This window comes from Asterias rubens, chromosome 3, assembly GCF_902459465.1.
Source record: "Asterias rubens chromosome 3, eAstRub1.3, whole genome shotgun sequence".
In the NCBI taxonomy this organism is placed as follows: Eukaryota; Metazoa; Echinodermata; class Asteroidea; order Forcipulatida; family Asteriidae; genus Asterias; species Asterias rubens.
The window spans coordinates 12,002,300-12,024,719 of NC_047064.1; the positions used below are offsets into that span (position 1 = coordinate 12,002,300).

General features: G+C 46.9%; 1 protein-coding gene across 2 annotated transcripts in view; it reads right to left on the minus strand.

The window, feature by feature from the left end:
- The window catches only part of LOC117288162 (ataxin-7-like protein 3), an 81,205-nt gene that overhangs the window by 7,204 nt on the left and 51,581 nt on the right, over positions 1 to 22,420 (minus strand). The window contains exons 4-5 of one of the 2 annotated variants that reach the window (XM_033768884.1): positions 19,315 to 19,416; positions 14,140 to 14,288 (exon numbers count right to left, since the gene is read on the minus strand). In XM_033768884.1, coding sequence (XP_033624775.1) covers positions 14,140 to 14,288; positions 19,315 to 19,416 — 251 coding nt within the window. Of the gene's footprint in view, positions 1 to 14,139; positions 14,292 to 19,314; positions 19,417 to 22,420 lie in introns of both variants that reach the window. The other variant, XM_033768883.1, reaches the window with a different exon arrangement.

Consider the following 22,420-nt stretch of genomic DNA (forward strand, 5'->3'; position numbering starts at 1 on the left):
ATCACAAACAAGGATGTCATTACGACATCATCACCTGTCACGTGACGTAATCTTAAAGTTTGAAATTTTAAATATTTGAAAATTTGTATTAAATCAGCCACAAAAGACCGTAGGTTTTTGTTTGCGGGATTGGGTTGGAATAAATTAGGTCTTCATTTTATGTTGTATGCGTGACCTCACATGACCTCTACTTCCGGTCGAAACCGGAAGTGCCCTCTCATTCAAAAGTGGCAAAAGTTATGAAGACGTTTCAACGATGTGAGTGTCTGGCAAGGGTGGGCAGTTAAAAAAACAACTCAATGATGTCACAAAATGCAACAGCGCCCTCTAGCGACAGGTTGAAAACTCTTCAAAATGGACTTTTTGAAGTAGTGCATTTGTGCACAAATGCAATCATGCCTAGTTATTATTACTCATGGTTTATTAAAACACTGCAATACAGCTAAAATGCAGAGTGGTGTGCGCCTCCGTCGTGTTGGCTCTTACACTGCTCTCGTTTATTATGGTGTCATTACTGCATTCATCATTAATAAGCACTAGCGTGGCACCCCGCTAGATGATGAAACTCCTTTACACAATGTTTTGAAATGTAATGTTGGTGAGGGTGTCATACGCCTCTCTTAATATTTATGCATGACGTCATAATTCTACCCCAAAAAGATCGGCTATGGCGCACATCCGCCACTACTTGCAGTGGCTGCGCCCATAGCTCTGTTTTGGGTTAGATTGACGACGTACCTTATGCATACGTATTAAGAGAGGCGTATTCGGAGGGACATAGGTTATACTCACTTTGTATAGTTGGATTGGGAATTGTATTTAAAATGAATTAGGATCTTAAGACTGGGTTGCTGTAAAAATCAAAGAAGTGGTGGCGACTTTCAAAAATGGATTTTGTTTATACTTTGCACAAGGGAAGGCCATCAACCAAAGTGTAAACCGTATTTCACCTAATTTAGCTCTTTTCACGAGTAAAAATTACCGAAAGTTGAGGGCTTCACTGTGTGAAAACCAAATGGTGGACCTACCTCTCAGCTCGATATGGTAAATATAGGTCCTTAATCTTTCTAAAAATGCATTTGACAAAAGTACAGTTAATTGTGAATGGAAGATTCCATTATTTCACAAAGGCGTGATTTGAGGAAAAGTCAATTTAGGAAATACAGGGGGTTGCTAAAATTGTCAGAAGTCCCAAAGTAGCATATTTAGGAAAGTTTTGCTTCAAGGCGTGAAAGATAAGATACTGGTCTGTAAGAATTTCAACAACAAAAATTTGGTATTTGTTGTACTGGGGAGCAGTACTGCCACAAACTTTGTGCTTTTTTTTGGGGGGGGAAGTGTTTAATTGTATAACAACAAAATAGTTTTTTTCTTTTAAGGATCTTGTTTACTCTTTGCACATGTTAATTCCTTCAACCAAAGTGTAAAAAGAAAGCATAGTTTTTGCATCCCCACTTTGGTTGCCATGGCAACGGTTAAAAATATACGAAAATTGCCATATTTCACCTAATTTAGCTCTTTTTTTGCACCCATTGTTGCAGAAAATTTTCTGAGACCCCTGGCAAGTTGACATTTTGGAGTCCAAAATATATGCGATTTTGAAAGTTCTAAAAACATACTGTAATAAACGATGCAAAAATAGCACAAGGGTGACATTTAAAGCAATAATTTTTTTTCTGAAGGAAGGCCAAGGATGATACTTTGTAGTGATATACAAGGTTTTTTGAAATAATTTTGCCGTAACCATGGCAATGGGCTATATATGGAATTGAAAATGCAATTTTGTTTACTTGCACCCCAAGGCCCTTCCACCTACAAAGTATTAAAAAAAAATTTTGACCGTTAGCAAGTATGTCAATTATTTACCTGAACCGACTCTTAAGCTACATATGTAGCTCACATACATCCAACACTAAAAAAAACCACAAGTGGTCTTTTCAAGACTGCCAGGCTATCTCTGTGAAAACAATCGTCTTGATAATCGACAGTCTGATAATCCACAAACTAGATTCTTGCTTAGTTGTCATTCTTGTTGGTGTCATACAATGAATGGGCCCCCATTCACTCAAGTTAAACAACGATAAATCTGAAATGATTTTACTTGGTTCTCTCATATCAACATTGGTAATTGTAAAATTAAGCCTTCTGTAGTCTGTAAAAAATCTTGTTCATGTCTAACCAGGTTTCTTCTTCTTGTGTATAAAGCTGTTCATAATTTGGCTCCGGTATATCTCCAAGACCTCATAGCCCTTCGTTCTTCTTCACTTTCATCAGCTACCCGACGCCTTCGCTCTTCTTCAATAGTTCATTTCCAGCTTTCCCCGGGACCCCGCACCATGACACGCTATGGCGATCAGGCCTTTTCAGTCATAGCTCCAACACTTTGGAACAAGCTACCCATCCACATTCAAGCAGCTCCTTCATTGGAACTTTCAAATCTCAACTTAAAACCCATCTGTTCTGCTCCCTCCAGCAAGAAATAACAATTTGAGGAATTCCTACATGTTGTCCATTGTTACAATGTAGGCTGTACTACACTAATCGATATGAGAACAGCCCCATTCCACACCTGACTGCTCTCTTGAATAAGCAATAATTTTTATTTTTTTTTACCTTGCTGTATGAACATGTACATGTTTCTGGTGCAATTGCTATTTATTTTATATTTAACTTGCCTCTTTCTGCATGCTCTTGTAGTGCAACTGTTTTTTTGTGCTTCTATTTATGATCTTTTAAAATATTAAATGAAGAGTAGCCCTTATCAGAGTTTATAGCAAGAGGTGTGTTATGTCTCCCTAGTGGCAAGTATTTTTGTATTTTAGTGTTTGAATATCTTGTATTTTATATTTGTACTTAAATCCCCACCCCACAGAAGTGTGGGTGGGTCTGTGAGCGAATACTTACCTATAGAGCGAATACTACAATTGCATTGTTCCCTATGCCGGCAGGCAATTAGCTAAGAGTTTTACACGCAATAGAGTCCTCAAGAGTCCTATCCCCAACGCCCTGTGACATGCGCACCACGTAGTCGTCCTCTTTTTCGTCAAGAGTTCGTACAGTGGGGAAGGAGAGAGGGTGCTCTACAGGTAAGTATTCGCTCATAGACCCCACCCACACTTTTATGGGGTGTTGTGGCCGAGTGGATAAGAGCACCGAACTCAAGCTCTGATGCTTCTGTTCAGCAGAGTGTGGGTTCACACTTGTGTCCCTGAGCAAGACACTTAACTATAATTGCTTCTCTCCACCCAGGGGTAAATGGGTACCTGTAAGGGCAGAGATGGTTCTTGTGATTGGTTTAGCCATGTAGCGCATATAATTGTCGCACAGGCTGTATACTCCCCAGGGAGCTGAGATGGTTTAAGGAATGATTTAAAGCCCAGTGACCAAGGGTAATAATGTCGGAAGCGCTTTGAGACACCCCGTGAAAAAGCGCTACATAAAAACCGTGTATTATTACCTGTAGAGCCAATACTACAGTTGTATAGTCTCGCACCGAGTAGGCGGTGGGTATACGCAGGCCTAGAATTACACGACGGCCACGACGGCCATGGCCGTCGATGCCCTTCCAACTGGCCGTGATGCCCCTCAAAAAAATACTATTTTCACGGCCAAAACTGCCGTGCCCTTTTTTCCCGTTGGCCGTCGTGCCCTTTTTTTTTACCCAAGCCCAAGATTTTATTATTGACACAAACATTTGTTTTCGGCCGACTACTTACGGCCGACAATATTAATCCAGGGAACTCTATATATAGCAGTCATGGTATTCAACGTTACAAGCGCTAACCTGCATCGCATATAATCAACACGCTCGTTTATCTGACGTCCAGATTTCACAAGCAACCAGTCTAACACAATCCATTGATCAACAGAGGGCGCTGTTGTTAAAATGCCCATATATGGTATCCTCCGTTTGTGAACAGACGAAATATTGTTGGTGAATGAAATGACTCTTGGAAATGTTTATGAAGGAATTTACCCCAAAAAAGACGCAAAAAGAGCGTTTTGAGGAAGATGTAAAAGATGAATTTGAGAACTATGCCCCCAAATGCAAAAAATTTAACTTTTTTTTTTTTTAACTTCTTCTTTTTACAAAATCATTTGGTTTCTTTATGAATAAGATATGATTTATCAATATCTTGAACAACATATGATTTATCAATATCTTATTCATAAAAAACTGTTCCATTGGGTTAACCACCCATAGGGAAACCTCGAGCCAAATTTTTAAATTTACTTGTTTAATAAGGCTCATGACCCCTTCGATAACTTACTGGCCTTCGCGCCTTCTTTATTTTGAAACTTTTGGCCTTGGTGCCCTTTCTACTGGCCTTGGTGTCCTTCAAAATTTGCCTATATCCAAGGCCAACGTGTTAGGGCACTTCCAGCAGGCCGCCTTGGTTATGTCAGCTAAAAGTGCACCTTTAAAGAAAAGCCCCCCTAACATCTTCAGCCGCCCGGCACGGAACTGATGGCGGTTACGATCCAGCTGGAAATGATACACTGCGACGCCGGCCGAAAGGGCAGTGTTGTTGTGATAAAAAGCGTCTGATGATCCGTTCGAAGTGACCTCGTACGGTTCATGTACCACTTGAGTGCCGAACGAGGCACCACAGTTTATCCTTCGCCTCTGATGACAAGGACTTGATACCCTGGACCAAAATGTTCGGGGGCGTAAAGGAGCTGGACTGGTTTTTGGTCAGGAAGCCGGATGTGTCCTGCCTCCACGGACAGGGCGTGTAGCTCACTGCGCCGTCGCAACAGTGTTGAGCAGTCCATCGGTTCGTAGGGAGGCTCTGTCGATAGGACGCTAAATAGGTCCCAGGACGGGACAAGTTTGCGTACTGGGGGGTGGGTAACAAAAATCCCCTTGATCAGTTGGCTGATGGCCCCGTTATCCGAGATGGAAGAACCGTGCCGAAACCCCGAGGTGGATTGCGGCAATGGCTGACCAGTAATTCCTTACCGTGCCCGTCGTGAGTCCGCTGTCCAGAAGATATACTAGGAAATCTCCCACCTCCTCTACAGACGTATTGGGAGGATGGAGGGATTCCCGACTACGCCATTTAAAGAAATGGCGTAGTCGGCTGTTGTATACCTTCCTGGTGGAGGCCCGACGTGACTGGTGGAGGCCCGACGTTTCTTTGCTCCCATAACCTTGTACATGCGGTCGACACACACCCGATCTAGGGGCATCACCGGGAAGGGTTTGGTCACACCCGCTGTGGGGCCCGCCCTCTTCTTGAAGGATTGTCGTTCATCAAAGGGGGGCTCCGGTTCACAGGGAGTTTTAAGCTCCATCTCAGTTCAAAAATTGAGTTTTTTTCTTGTGAAAAGATCATCTCTAAGCTACAAGGTCGTTGGCCGCCATCCGCCATCTTGCATTTTGAGAGGGCTTGCATGACATCGACAACAGAGGGCGCTTTCCTGCATTTGGATTAGTCTTTGCTCAAGGCGTCGATGATCAGCACTGCATGTGTGGTATCTTCTTCACTTTATGTTAATTGAAAGCTGACGTCTTGGGTCAAGACTTGTCTAATCCATCTGCCCATCTGCGTAGTGGTTGAGTTAAAGGCGAGTTGACAGCACAAGGGAGTAGACGGCGAGTTGACAGCAAACAGTAGAACCAGTGCATGCGTTAATATATTCGCGAGCGATCGCAGCCACATTAAATATAGCGCAAATCAAGACTTGTCAAACCATTTTACGAACTTTAAAATCCCCCCCCCCACAGTAGTGTGGGTAGGGTCTACGAACGAATACTTACCTGTAGAGCAAATTACTACAATTGCATATTCCCTAAGACTTTTTTACAACAAGTGCAACAGCGCCCTCAATCGCCCAGTGCACGACGGCGCGAACGCCATGCGCAATCGCCCTCTTTCTCGGAAACTCATACGTACAAGTATACAAGAACCAAGTATAGTCGGGCAGGCGAGAGGGATGCTCTACAGGTAAGTATTCGTTCGTAGACCCTACCCACACTACTGTGGGGGGGGGGGAGTCTACGTCACTTTACTTACCTGTAGAGCAAATTACTACAATTGCATAGACTAGCACCGTTTAGGAAGGCGGTGGGTATACGCGGGACTATTGCACATCATACAATTATTATGGCGTCATGGCAACGAGGCGCGACCGGAAGGAGGCACCAGCTGTTGCAAGAAATAAGAAACGCAAAATATGGGGGCCACATTGTCCGCACACGACCCGGGGGGTGTCGTCCCAATAGGACAAGGAAAAAACATTATCAATGTTAAACAGTGGCACAAATGTATGGTATACAGACAAGACGAGGGTGAAGACTTGATGCGAAGAGGACTAGCAGGAGGATGACCCACGGGAGGCCGACTGCAACACCGCACGGCCTGCCTGGCCATCAGTCTGGAGTACGTCCTTCAGGTAGCACTGTGAGAAGGTTGTAGCACTCTTCCAACAGGCTGCCTTGGTTATCTCCTCTATTGGTATACCTTTAAAAAATGCCCAAGAGGACGACACCCCGCGGACGTCGTGGGCGTGAATATTACCCTCGGCCGCCGGCCACCCGCCCGGAACAGAGCGGATGGCGGTAACAATCCCGCGAGCTATAGTATCGCGCGTTACCGGTTGATGAGGGGTTGTCGAGGCCAAGAATAGTTGGTGATGGCCGGAGCGGATAGGCTTGGTGCGGCTTATGTACCATTTAAGCGCCCGGACAGGGCACAAAAGTCTGTCAGCCGCGACCGCAGAGAAGGACTTTAAGTCCGGAACGAAAATGTCTGGGGGCTGAAAAGAATCAGACTGATTCTTCGTCAGAAAACCTGCGGAAGGAACCAGGCGGACACCGCCGGGTTCCCAACGAATGTGACCCGGTGCCAATGTCAGGGCGTGGAGCTCGCTACGTCTGCGCGACGTAGCGGCCGCCAGCAGAAAGGAAACCTTTATCGACAACTGCAGCAAAGGAGCGTTGCTGAGGGGTTCGAATGGGGGACCTGCTAGAGTGGATAGAACACTCTGGAGGTCCCAAGACGGGACAAGTTTGCGTACCAGAGGCCGGGATACAAACATGCCCCTTGCCAGCTGACAGATCGCTCGATTGGTAGAAACCGAGGAGCCATCAGGAAAGCCCTCATGAATGGCTGCAATGGTCGACCGGTAGTTTTTAACCGTGGCGGTCGCTAGCCCACTCTCGTAAAGGTAAAGATCCCCTATGTCCTTCAGAGAAGCACTGGGGGGACGTATAGATCGCCGTCTACACCATTTAAAGAAATGACGTAGTCGGCAATCGTAGATCTTACGAGTGGAGGCACGCCTCGACTGGGCGGCAAGCTCTGCAGCCCGGCGTGAAAGGCCTGCTGTGCGGAGCGACTGGGTGATAACACCCAGCACGTCAGGTGGAGTTCCCTCGGGGCCGGATGAATCATCCTGGAACTGGGTTGATAAAGGAGATCCGGACGTTGAGGCAGGACCACCGGGCGGTGGACCAGGAGCCTCACGAGTCGAGGGAACCACGGCTGACGCGGCCAGAACGGGGCTATGAGGAGCACCCGGCAGTGGGCGGTCTCTATCTTGGTCAACACCCGGGGGATGAGCGAGAATGGCGGAAAGGCGTAAGCCAAGAGGCCCTCCCACGGAATTGACAGGGCGTCGATCTGCCATGCGTTGGGGTCTGGAACCCTTGAGCAATACGTTTGCAGCTGATTGTTTGCCCGTGAGGCAAACAAGTCTACGTGGGGCCGGTCGATCAGCCGGAAGAGGGTCTGTGCCACCTGAGGGAGCAAGGACCACTCTGTCGGGGCAATCCAGCCCCTGGAGAGGGCATCGGCTGTCACATTCTCTTCCCCCGGGATGTGGACTGCCAACAGAGCAACGCCCTGGCGGATGCACCAGTGAAGGAGCTCCCAAGTCAGGGCGCACAACTGCGCCGACCGGGTACCTCCCTGGCGGTTGACATAAGCCACGACCGTGGTATTGTCGCACTGCACGAGCACCGCGCGTCCCGACACCGCAGTCTGAAAATGCCAAAGGGCATTGAAGACCGCCATCAACTCTAGGACATTGATGTGGGACGAGCGGTGCTCTGGGCCCCACTGTCCCGCGATCTGGCGCGGGTGGAGGGTCGCCCCCCAGCCCTGCTGTGACGCATCGGTGACAATGGTCACCGAAGGCTGAGGGGGTCGGAACACGCGCCCCTGAGTGAGATGGGCCTCAGCCAGGGCGTAGTGGGTACCGGCAGGTGGATAGGGTGGTGTCGAGGGCGGTAAAAAGACAGCAGATGGAGCTGAATTGGCCGCATCCGGAGTCGACAAAGATCCACCAAGTCCACCATGCTGGCCATAAGGCCAAGGAGCCTGAGCCAAGCCCTTGCCGGTGCCACAGCCGCTGGGAGAAAGAGGGATACGCACTGAAAAAGATTCAGTACGCGGTCCTCCGTAGGGCGGGCTAGTCCCCTTGGTGGGCGGAGATCGAGAGCCGCTCCGAGGTAGGGGTCTGCGAGGGTATCGGGTGTTCACTAGAAACCCGAGATCGGAAGTGAGGCGCCAGGTGAGCCTGAGCGCCGCATCCGTCGCCGCCCGCGATGGCCCCACTACCAGCCAGTCGTCGAGGTACATGAAGATCATGACCCCGCGCCTCCGTAGAGCAGCCCCGATTGTCTTCACTACCCGGGTGAACACCCGCGACGAAGTGGACAACCCGAAGGGCAGGGTCGCAAACTCGTACATGACGCTGTTGTACATATAGCGTAGGAATTTGCGATCCTCGGGCCTGATGGGCACGTGGAGGTACGCGCCCCTCAGGTCCAAGCTCGCCCCCCAGGCGGGTGTGACAATAGATTTGAGAATGGTCCGCAGCGTCTCCATACGGAAGCGCTGCGGACGTATGAATCTGTTGAGGGGTTTCAGGTTGGATTGGGGGCCACTCGCCCACCTCCTTCTTGGGAACCAGGAAGAAGGTGGACATGAAACCCGTAAATTGCTCGTTTCTGGAGGAGGGAGGAGATCTCCCCCTCGAGAGCCAACCGCTTCCCCATGTCGGACGGAATCAGCATGGGCCGAATTATCATGTCCGACGGGGGGGTCCCCGTGAACTCGAGCGCGTAGCCGTACTCGAGTGTCTCGAGGACCCACCGGTTGGAGACAACCTGTCCCCAGGGCCCCAGAAATGTTTGAAGGCGGCCCACGACGGGTCCGTCGGTGGGAGGCCGCCTTGAGGCAAGCGAGTCACGTATGGTATAGGAGGCTTGCTTCTTCGCCATGGCCTTGGGCGCAACCGGTTTCTTTAAGTTAATTTTATGTGCCGCCTTGTTGCGCTTGGCCTCAGCTTCCATGGATTCCTGGAACTGGCCAGCAAAAAGGTTGGGACCTGTGAGCGGCAAGGCGTCAAAACGCTTGCGCGCTCCCACTGAAGGAAGGAACAGTGCGTCCAACACGTTCGCCCTACGGGAAGACGTAGCCAGGGCGGAAATACGTGAGAACTGGTCCAGGATGGTCCTCAAGCCATCATCAAGGCAGTGCAGGGCAGCGACCACGAGATCGGCGGGAACCGCCGAGTCGCCGTCAGCGCCCAAGGCCAAATACTCGGAAAGGAGTAACAAGAAAGAAGTGGACCGCATCCCAAAACGGGAGGCTGAGTCCAACTTCTTAGCCACTTCCTCCAATTTCCCACGGGCCTTATCAGCGAAGGGACGTTTGGAGGAAGTAGCCCCCCGGTCGGCAGTGAGTTTGTCTGATGCCGAATCTGGGAGAACGGGCGTCTCAAAATCCCCTTGGGGAAAACGACAGTAAGCTTCAGCGCGTGAAGCATGCGCCCGCCATTTCCCTGCCTGCATAACTGCATCATTATTATTATTATTATTATGCGATCTGTGCAAACACGATCCAGGGGCAGAGTCGGGAAAGTATTCTGGACCGATGGAGCTGGACCAGACCTCTTCTTGAATGACTGGTGTTCAGAAGGAGGGGGGTCGGCCACGGCCGGCAGGTTCAGCGCTCGGATCATGTCCCGCTGAACGAGCCGCAACTCAGTCTCACGAATTGACAACCGCTGCATAGCGGTCAACTCGTCCTCTTCCGGGGACGAGTCATCCCCAGGGGGGCGACTCGTCCCGGGCGAGTGCCCAGTACTATTATCATGGCCCATAGATGAACCCGAGTCATAGAATACTGACGCCGGGTGCAAACTGATCCCCGACGGGGATGTTACAGTCCTGGCGGTCCCAGGTGGCCCCACAGGGGCCAGGGATACCGCTGGGACACGAGTCTGCGTTGGCACCGGTGCCGAGCGGTGGCACGGCGGAGACGCCTGGGCCCTGCTCACGGTATGAGGGATACCGCTACCCGAGGCCACCCACTGGTGGTCGAACGGGACCGGTGCGTCGACCCGGGCCGGGAAACCCGGCGGGGCTGACACGCCATGAAGGGCCGACAAAACGGGCGGAGCCACTGGGCCATGGCCCTGCTCCAACCTGCCCGTCAGGGAGGCGGTCAACGCCTGAAAGGCCTCCATGAAGTCGGCCCGTGAAAGCGAGTCACCGCGGTGACGTTTGCCCCCGCGGGATTCCCGGGAGGAATCACTGGAGCTCGAAGAGCGCCGTGACCTATTCCCCTTTTTGGCCTTTTTCCCTCGACGGGAAGAAAGGGCTGAGGTAACCTCAGATGTCCCTCGGACAAGGGTTGTGTCACGGGGACCCCAGAACAACGGGTAAAACCCTCGGATGAGGACGGACCCACCGAGCGCGGGATACCGGGGGAACCCCAGTTCGCCGGCTCGGCATGGGCAATCTGCCGACCGACCGCCAGCGCGCCCAGCCCGATGGCATGAGCGGCCGGGTTACGGTCGGCAAACTCAACCCCGTCCCCCACCACGGCCACCGAGGGAGATTCGGTGGGGCTGGATGGCGAATGGCGCACTGAGACACGCGTAGAGGGGACCCCCTCCGTCCGCAGTAGGCCAGTGGGTGGCTTAGCGGCAGGCGTGGAAGACCCCGGAACGGGGTTTCCTTTGCCTGCCTTATTCTTCTTGGAAACGGCCCGGGTAGCAGGTGTTTTCTTGCTTGTACCCGGGCGTTAACCCTTAGACAGGCTGGACCCTTGGACGCTGACCGACGAGGGGGAACGGGAAATGTTCCCCCCGAAGTCAACGGGGTCCACGACCGACGCAGCACGCAGGGGCTGCGAAGGTTGGGAGGACTGCGTCGACGACGGACCGTCAACGGCGTAGCCCCCCCGAGGAGTCGAGCTGTTCCGGGGAAAGGGAAGTATCCCCGGTAGCGACAGTGCGACCCCTCCCTGCCTTTCTAGAACTCATTTTAGACATTAACAAAGACGACACACACACTCTACAAACGCGTCTTTATCAAAGTAACAATAACAATAAACACAGTTTATTTTATATCTCAAAGGAGACTCGGTTTAACGGAAAGGTAGCAAGTTTTTAGGGAGCCTAAAAAATTAACGTGTCACCTGTTCGGAGCTAAGAGAGAAAGAGGCGATTGCGCATGGCGTTCGCGCCGTCGTGCACTGGGCGATGGAGGCCGCTGTTGCACTTGTTGTAAAAAAGTCTTAGTGTTACCTAGCGGCGCATAGGGAATATGCAATTGTAGTAATTTGCTCTACAGGTAAGTAGAGTGACGTAGACCATGGATTTTACCACCGTACCCCTCATTTCTTGCTACAAGGACCATTGTTCTACTCTAAGATGCAACTTGACTTGTTTTAAGTTGTTCACCAGTAATTTTTTTACTTAAAAAAAAAAAAATTGGGACAGTTGAGAAATCGGGACAGTCCCGATTTTTAGGGTCTATAAAACTCAGAAACCGGGACTGTCCCAGGAAAACTGGGACAGTTGGCAGGTATGATATCCCTCTGGACCATCGTAGCTCAGTCTCGGAGATCGACATTCGTTGGTTCGAACTGACCAACTTGTCCTCTTCATTGGCCGGAGGGATGAGACGTCCGTTGCCAATCTCCCCGGCAGCCGACAGCGCCCCGAACCCAATAGCATAGGCGGGGGCTGCCTGATCGAGCTGGCCGTACAAAAGGCCATCCCTGGGCACAGCGGTACTTGCGTGTGCACTATGGGGGGCCGGGTAACCCCGTCCAGCTGTGCATACCCTGTACTCAGCCCTGGGCACACCAAGCGTGTGCCCCGCTGGCTAACCTGGGATCGATGGGGCCGGCTCCATAGTGGAGTTGCGTTTTCCCACTCGTCCCTTCTTGGGTGTTGCCCCGGTATATGGCGATTTTGTTGCCTTACCGGGCGCTTCCCCTTCTGTCGGGTGGATCCCGGCGAGGACGGTGAGACCGTAAGGTCCCACGCCCGGCTGATATTTGATCCATCAGTCCCGCCAGCCGACGATGGCTGGGGGGGGGGGGGGGGGGGCGGGGCTGGGCTGGCTGGGGAATTGCTTGGGCAGCGGCGTAGTGTCACCGCCGCAAACCCCCCGTGGACTCAGGATGTCTCCAGTGATGAGATTCTTCGAATATGAAAAGGTCTGAAAATTCACTTGATTGGAAATGTCAATATTCCATCATTTGTGTGACAACTTGAGTGCGCAGTGCGAAGTTCCTTATGGCCGGGGTCCAGGGCCCGCTTAAGGGCCCTGCTGGCTATGGGTATTTTAGAAGCTCTGTAGTGGTCTCTCATGCAGATTCTGATACCTATTTTCCAGGTAGAAGTGAGCTACTTTTGTATGATTTTTCTTTTAAAACAAAAATAATAATAGGTTTAAGGGAAAATAAAGAATGTAAAGCTCAAACAATTCAAACAATTTTGGGTTCACCTGCAATTTTGTTACAATTCCAGAAAAAGAAGAAGAAAAAGAATATAAAGAAAATTTAACAAAATGTTTTTATCCCTTATCTTATCCCTTATTTCTGCCCTTGAAAATGCTTTTTTTTTTCTCACCATCAACCAATTTTATAGGTTCTTGATTTGAAATTCTGTTGTTTAAAAAAAATTCTTTGGCAATTAAAGTTTGTGATTTTAACACTCTGTCGGCGATGCACATTTAAAAAAAATATATATACACATGTATATATATTTGGCGAGAGCGATGTGTTTTGAGAAAGAGGTTGTTATTCAGCAAAGGATATAACTGGATCGAGGTTGAGATTAGACCCCAACATAGAAATAGAACCCAATGAAGAAAGCACGCTGTCCATACGTACAGTGTGTTTGCTGGTTCCCAATACATGTATATCTTTCGCTGGTTGTGAGGCAACCACAGGTACCAGTTTCCCATGGCCTCCTGCCGGCGATCTTGTTTCGTGCCGCGCCGCTCATTGGTTTGTGTACAAACCTGCGTACACAGTACACATGGTGCAAAACACGTGCATTGTTTTTTCAGTAGACTTGCAAAAGTCTCCACACGTGTTATCTTTGCTGCAGCAGCAAGCGCATTACACGCAAACATTATTGAACCGTACCACTAAAAACGAAGCGAGGAATGAGACAAGTTTATACATCTGTCGCTGCTGCATGATGCGCGATGCCAGGAAGACCACAAGCCGTAAATTGGGCCAGCTGCTGGACGTTAATATATTGTCTAGGTCCCGTTTTTTCATGAACGCCCTGTGGATCCGTGATAATAACAATTACAAACATAAACTTACATTGTGTCTGATTATAGAGATTCTAAAAATAAAACAGGTAAAATAGGGAAAGTCAAAATGTCGGAAGTGGAAAAAAGGGTCGGATTTCAAAATTCAAAAGTCAGAATTCCGACAAAGGTCGGAAGAATCTCATCCCAGTGTCCCGGAGGGATGTAGGTCCCTCCTACGGCGACAAGCCCTTTCCTCCCCGATTTTTTATATGAATTCATAACAATCACTCTCAAAACAACTCAACTCTACAGACTATCCTCTACTGGATAGCCGCTATTTACTTCACGTATCAAGCACAATTAAAGGAACTACTAAATCTTACCAATTTATATGCAGCGAAAAATTTTCACGTCCGATGCCTCTGCCTGCTAAGAGAAAAAGAGGGCACCGACGTGGTGCGCATGTCACAGGGCGTCGGGCATAGGACTCTTGAGGGCGCTATTGTATGTAAAACTCTTAGCTATTTGCCTGCCGGCATAGGGAACAATGCAATTGTAGTAGTTGCTCTACAGGTAAGTAGAGTGAAGTAGACTCTACCCTTTAAAAATTGTTTACTTACTTGTTGTTGAAGTAGAGTCGGCAGGAGAAGGATTAGCAGATGAAGTATTTCCTTCCCATTGTTGCATTGTATTCAGAGTTTCTCTTAAAGCTTGGCCATCACCATCCTCGTAGCCATCAATATCAACATGAATATCATCACTTTCCAAGCTCCTTGTTTAAATAAATTTTAGAATACATTTTAGTAATTTGGTGGATTCAATACCTCTAACAACCAGTAAATGCCAGAAGACATACCAGCTAAAAGGGATGCCTAAAAACCCATTTTTTCAAACTGGAATGCATCACCAGCAGATGTGTAAAAATGCTGCAAGTTTTTGTTTGAGTACAGGGACATTGGGAGGTGACAACACGTCTGGAAATTCCATTTTGTAGAGTAACACTGTGCATGCCCTCATGCTACATGTATCATGCTTCACTTAGGATTAATCTTATGACTTAGGACGAGTCCCAACCCTGCACTGTAGTATGCAGACCTTGAGATTGATCCTAAGTTAGGACGCGTAAACTCGAGATAAGACGAGTCCAAACTCATTGTGAAATCGACGGCTGTAACCCAAGCTCTGGTGTTGCCATCAGCAAAGTGTGGGTTCGAATGCGGATTAGGACATTTGTGCCTTTGAGTAAGGCAATTAACCATAATTGCTTCTCAAAGAGTCAGGATGGTACATGTAGTGCATTGTATCTACAGTACCAGCCAGGCTCATAATTAGGGAATCCGGCTCAGTCCATTAACAGAGCCAGCCACCAACCCGGTCAATACCACACTGTGAATACCGGGTCTGAACACAGTTATTCCCATTAACAAATACCTTTTTTACAAAATAAACGGCTAAAATTGTCATAATTTTGTGACTTTTCTCTCATGCGTTAAACGAAATTACTGATACTTTGAGACCAGCGACTCTTTAAAAGAATGATCTGTTGCCCTCACAGGGGTCAAAGGAGGCAAATGTTTGGACGATAGCTGTTCTTTGTGCGTTAAAACATGCGCATGACCTCAGCGTCCATGTAGCATGTCCCTCTAAACAAGACCATATATATATGGACAAATGAGTTTATATGCACGCACCTGTTACATCAAAATTGATACATTTTCAGCGCATAACGTGCATGTGGGCGAAGTTGCAATGAAACTAACATGAATTAAGCATGCACTACAGTGCAAAGCGAAAACTAGTTTTACACAATAAATGCTGGTTTAGGGGCCATTATTTGCTATTTTACAAAGCCAGTCCTTTATCATCGGTTAATACATCCCAACGTGATCGGGCTTACCGTATTTTCCTGCGGATAAGACGCTCGGCGGACAAGGCACAGGACGCTAAAATGACCAAAACAAATATCAAACGTCAGCAGACAAGGCGCACTGCCGCACAAGGCGCATGTTTAACCGCACCACAAAAGAATACCTGGCGCCACCCGGTATCGGTACATTGACACAAAGACGTTATTTGTTGCCTTTGAGAGCCTACGTATACCGACCTTTATCCAATCAGCCAACGCTGTATATTGTTAATAACATAAAGTCCTGCCCAATCAGCGGGCAGAAACCATGGTCCACGCACTGTCTGAAGTTAATTTTATTTGCAACATGAACACAATGCCTCTCTGGACATCCGACTTCCCGCACCGACGCCCTCTAGCATTCAATGTTTCTTGTATTTATTGTCACACGCACAGTAACAACGACTACAGGCGTGATATCTGCCTTTGTGTTGCGTGATTAAATTTACAGACCTTGGAACGGTTGAGTTTTTGGGCTTATTTTCTGTGTCATTTTGAGAGATATTTGAGTCTGAACTTGGACATCGTTGATTTTACAGTCAAGTTTCATGCAAGGACAAACATGATTTTAACAACCGTTCCTACCCGAAGTTTTGAAGCAACAAAATAATTCAATAAAATAAAAATGTGTTTTCGTCCCTAATTTTGTTGGCTAGTGTTGTATAATTTTATTTGGCCTTACAAACAAATACAAATCATATCCTAGTAAGATAATGCTACGCTCCCATAACACTTGTTAAAGCGAACGTCTAAAAAGAGGCAATAAATATTAACACGATTTGAACGTTTATTGTAACAATAGTATAAAACTCTTGTCCTACCAAAGATGACAGTTAAGTTCCCAAAGCACTTATCAATCACAAAGGTCTAAAAAGAGGCAAATACAAAAATAAATTATTACCCTATCCTTTTAAAATACGTTCAGCCTAAAGCACACTTCAGAGATCATTGTTCTCTACAATAAAAACCCTCAAAGTTTACCACGCAATAGCGGTTGGGTGAATGACGTTTGTATGAAGTTATTGACTGTCAATCGTTTTCGGAACGATTACCCGGCCACACAGAAAAACGTTTGTACACCGCCGACGTCTGTTGGACCAAAAGCTAGACGCTTTGCGGCATTGATGGAATGAAAGCACGGTCATGGGGAATAAACAAGTTGCAGCATTGTTGGAATAATTGGACTGTCTGGGGAATTGCGGCATTGTTAGAACGATTGGTCTCAGTGTCTGAATAGCCTTGTTTGACCGCATTATTGAGTAAGGATTCTTCACACAAAGACCGTTGATTTGAACTGGACATGAAGGTATTTTTTATTTCACGCAGTGATCATAAAAAAAAAATCAATCGAAAGATAAGACGCATCAATGTTTTTGGGGTCTAAAAAGTCAGATAAGACGCGTCTTATCCGCAGGAAAATCTGGTACTAGACCAATCAGAGACTGGAAAATGTGCAAGGTATTTATTAATAAGGGAATAAAAGGTTAGCGACGAGTTCTTACACGGCCGTTTAAAGCCGGCAGGGTTGAATTGCTGTGTGTTACACAGCCGTTTAAAGCCGGCAGGGTTGAATTGCTGTGTAATATCACACGGCAATTCGACCCTGCCGGCCTTAAACGGCCGTGTAAGAACTCGTCGCTACCCTTCTATTCCCTTAATAACCATGCCTACATCCTTACACACAGGGGTAACCCCCAGGAGTAGGTGGCAACAGGCCCATGGTGACAGTTGATTTGGGTCGAAAGCCCAAATCACCTAAGTGTACACTGCCCTCACCTTAAAGTGGCCTTCCACAGCCTTGTGATGTTAGACGATTTCCCCCCCCCCTCCAAAAATAAATAAATTAATTAATAAATAAATAAATAAAAATAAAATAAAAGATACAAGGAGGGATAAGGTACTGAAACTCATACTAAAAATCTCCCCTTTTTCCAAGGATTATTGTGAAATCCAAGACCCACATTATATGTCCTATTGATGGACAAACGAGAACAACGATAGATAAAAACATAGCATTACACTACGGTAAACCAAAAGGTCCATGGGCAAGACTATAACAAAACTAGAGATAGTGATTGTCAACAATCATAAAGCTGTTCCGGAATGTTATGTAAATAAAAGTTTCTATGCTACAATAAAACACACACATTATGACTTTATGACACTGGTCCGATTTGAGTACACCAAGATACCGGTAACTTTCATCTTCACCCAAAGCCCTCATCTGTGCACCATCTGGCAGAGCAATGCCATCGGAATGTACCCTCTTTCTTCTCTTTATTGTCATTGAAGCACATTTCTCAAGGCCAAATTGCATCCCGTTGGCATCGCTGAAAATCCTGACGGTCTGCACCAAAGAGTCGATCTCCGCCTCATTCCTTGCAAACAACTTCAAATCATCCATAAAAAGCAGATGGTTTATCTTACACCCGTCTTTCTTCATTTCATAACCAGCATTTACCTTCCTCAGAATCACTGACAGGGGCATCAGAGCAAGAACAAACAGCAGCGGAGACAGAGAATCACCTTGGAAAATACAGCTTCTTATACACACCTTGCCCAGACTATCATTGTTGGCAGTAAGATTGGTTCGCCATGTCGTCATGCTCTAACCAAGAAGATGTTTTACAACCATATCCAGGCATTCCATTATCCATGTGTGCGATACCATGTCATACGTGTTCTTGTAGTCGATCCACGCTATCGCCAAGTTAGTCTTTCTGCTACTGCAGTCCTTCAGTACCGCCTTATCAATGAAAAGATGATCCTTCGTACCTCTAGACCGCTCCTTGCAACTTTTCTGCTCCTCCGGAAACAACTGCTGGTGGTCCATATGTCGATAAAGGGCCTCTGCTAACATACTGGTCAAGAGTTTATACATTACAGGTAAGCACGCGATTGGTCTAAGTATGGCAATGCTACCCTTCTTGACATCCTTCATAATCAGAACCGTTCTGGCCTCAGTCATCCAGCATGAGACCTTACCCTTTACTAGACACTCCTGCAGTTGTAGGGCCATACACTCATGCAGTACCCATGCACATGGTCCGGACCCGGGGCTTTCCAGTTTACCACTTTCTTTACCTGTCTCATTACCTTTATATCCACGTCAATCTGGAAACCTTCCTGTTGTTGCACCCCTCTCAGTTCATCTTTCACATCCGCTAGCCATTCCGCTTGTCGGTTGTGCTGTACTGGTCAATCCCAAATAATACCCCAGAAAGCTTTTGCCTCTGTTTGCATCAGGCCTGCTTGAGCGCTGTCAGCCTTTCCATCTAACTCCTTAAACAATTGACACCGATTGGTGTTGAATAACCTGTTCTGGTTAAATTGCCTAACCCTGTCGTCATACCTTTTCACTTTTGCAGCCTTAGCCTTAACCCTTTGCTTTATCTCCTCTATTAGGCCTACCACACTTACCCCCTTAACTTTGACCTTGACATGATTGCGTTCCTTGAGTCTGAACCTTTTATTAAGCCCTTATTCATTTGTTCTATTCTACTAAGATCTTTTCGCAAGTCCTTAATTTGACCCTCCAGCCAACGTTTCCACCATGGCATACTGTTTTTGTGTTTTGATTGTGCTGCCTTCACACCTAACTATTAATAATTATTATTATTATTAATATTATTAATGATATTAGAGGAAGGGCGTCGAAAGTCGATTCTGTTTGCTTGCTATGAGCAAACCTAAACATGTGTGTACACTTAACGCAAGCTGAAATAAGAAGGGTGATTCGTCTGGGCTACTTGGAGGTGCAGTCTGTGGGTGACGTCATTACTTGCGCATGCGCATAGAAATGCATATGTAGGTATCATTGGTGACTAGTTTTTGTAATAGAAATTAAGCTCTAAAAAAATTATTTTTAAACAATTATTCAAGTACTTACCCATCCGGTCTAATTCTAAATCTTCCCTCCGGATCAATTCTTAGTAAATATCGTCTGACAAATTTCCTCTGCTCATCTGTATGTTGGGGACATCTAAGTGACCTATGTCAGACAAGAAATTTTCAAGTACCGTTAATTTTCCAAATTTGTAGGTTCTGCAGGTTACAAAAAGATGAAATGTTGAATATTATTTGAAAAAAAACAATAGAAATGTATGAGTGACATATAAATGGTGTTCAGACAAATACATTCCCTGTTTCAAAAGTAATAATTTTACTGTGCAAATTAATTACACTTTTCAAAACGATGATATAAAACGGTAACATAAATGTTACGGTAACATAAATGTTTGCTTTTTTTTGTGGAATCAAAATTTCATAAAAAGCAAAACGATTTCACCCCATCCTTGTTTAGCATATTATTCAGAGGGCTACATGTAGTACTGTAGAACATGTTTTAAAAAATGCAACTAAACAGAAAGTGAATATGGACAGTCTTACACATTGCAAATTGCTAAGTTGCTGATTGCTAAATCTAACTACGCATTCTACATGAAAACGAGTATTCTACATGAAAACGAGAAAAACACTCTGAAAAACATGCATGTATGATGTAATGGTGTTGACATAATGTTGAAAATCCCAGCACATTTTTGTAATTCGAGCTGATGAGTTGTGAAACTTTTGCCCCTTTTTTATGTTTGATTAAATTTGTACTTATTTAAATAGTTTTTGAATAAAACAATACAATTATTCATAATGAAAGAGCCCGACAAGTTGAGTGAATGCACTGATGAGATCAGTGAGTGAATTTCATCTTTCATCTTTGGCAGAATAATTAAGTCTGGTTTCCATTACAGTCGCATGCGGTTAGCCGTTATGAGAGCAGAAACAAGATGTAAGTTTCATTTATCAAATTTGCCCATTAACATGGATAGCAAAATAACGCAGATATTGTGCAGAATCGGCGAGGGGCAAAACTAGCAGAATTTCATTCTCAAATTTACAGGTTTTTAAAAACATTATTAAGATTAAGGTATTTATTATAAATGGGAATCAAAGCGTGCTGAATCGATTTAAAACTAGTGGTTTAAACCCGCCGAGCCCTGGTTCTTGATAATTTCACCTCAACTTTGTCATGGTAAAATTATCAAAAACCATAACATCCTCGTATTGAATAAAAAAAATTGAATAGAATAAACATCATCAGAAAAAAAAAGGGGGGAAAAAAGATGATAAAACAAAAAATTTAAGTCCACCAAACACATTTAAAAGTAGTACTGTATTGCGAACAAATTTGATTCTTTTTTTCACAACACAAGGCATATGAACGTACATGTATGGCAAAATAAACCCACATGTTTACATGTACGTGTAGGTGTTGTTAAGCCACCAAAACAACTGTGGGTGGTTACGAAGCGGTTCCGTTCGGCTGACATACCACTTAAGTGCCCTGACTGGGCACAATAGCTTGTCTTTCCAAACCGACAAGTGGGACTTAATGTCTGGCACAAAGATATCTGGAGGCAAAAACGTGTCAGACTGGTTCTTGGTCAGAAAACCCATCGCGGGTATCAGACGAACCCCACCCGGTTCCCACCGGATGTGGCCTGGCTCAGTCGTCAGGGAGTGAAGCTCGCTGCGACGCCTTGACGTAGCCACAGCTAACAAGAAAGACAATTTAATGGATAGTTGCAACAGCGTTGCGCTAGCCATTGGTTCCTAAGGTGGTCCCGTTAGCGTGGTTAGAACGCTAAAAAGGTCCCATGCGGGTACCAGCCTCCGTACCGGAGGCCGGGACACAAACATACCCTTAAGCAGCTGGCTAAGAGCCTGGCTGTCGGAGGCGGAGGACTAGTCTGGGAACCCATTGTGAACGGCCGCAATTGCTGACCGGTAGGTAGTTCTTAATCATACCCGTCTTGAGATTGTCCTCAAAAAGGTAGATCAAGAAATCTGCTACCTCCCCTACATTAGTATCGGGGGGATGTAGAGACCGCTGCCTGCACCATCGGTAAAAATGTCGTAGCCTGCTTTCATACACCTTTCTGGTGGATGCCCGCCGGCTACATGCTGCAATTTCCGCAGCTCGTCGTGAAAGGCCTGCTGCGCAGATTGACTGCGTGACAGCACCCAGCACGTCAGGTGGAGATGCACCAGTGGAGCAGCTCCCAGGTGTGTGTGCACAACTGGGGGGACCGAGTCCCCCCCTGGCGGTTGATGTATGACACGACGGTGGTGTTGTCGGATTCAACCAACACCGCCTGGCCAACCACCACCCTCCGGAAACACTCGAGAGCGTAGGTCACTGCTAGCAGCTCGAGTACATTGATGTGGGCCGAGCTGTGCTCGGGGCCCCAACACCCGGCCACCTGGCGTTGGCCCAGGGTAGCCCCCCAGCCCGACAGAGACGCGTCCGTTGTGACAATCAATGACAGTCGGGGCTTGCGGAAAGCTCGACCCCCCAAGAGGTTTGCGTCGTCGAGCCACCACCGGAGGTGTGGGTCCAGCCACGTCGAAGTCGGCACCAAATGACTGATGGTGTTGCGACTGGGTCGGTAAAAGGAAAGCAGGTGGAGTTGTATCGGCCTCATACGAAGCCTGCAAAACTTTGGGACATCCACCATGCTGGCCATGAGCCCCAACAGCCGGAGCCAGGCCCGAGCCGGGGCCCCCGACGTTGCCAAAAAGAGGGAAACGCATTGTTTGAAGTTCATCAAGCGTTCCCTCGAAGGGCAGCCAGCCCGGCCCGAAGGTCGAGTGACGCCCCTATGGGGCAGCCAACAGAGGGGCTATTTAATTCTTAGCAATATTACCTGCCGGTATAGGGAAATATGCAAAAATAGTATTGTGCTCTACGGGTAAGTATGAGTGAAGTAGACTCATGATGTTGTCATCTTACAAATAAGTTTTGCAGCATCAGAGCAAGAAGATAAAACGTATCAAGGAGGCGATATCCTTCTCTCAGGCTGTCGACTTTGTAATCATAAATTATTTCTGTAAGACGACATCCTACTTTTGAAGAACTATGTTAAAGCAAGTTTATGTTTCCTTTTCTTATCACATAATTGAAAAAACTCACAGGGCCAAACCACCCACTATAAATT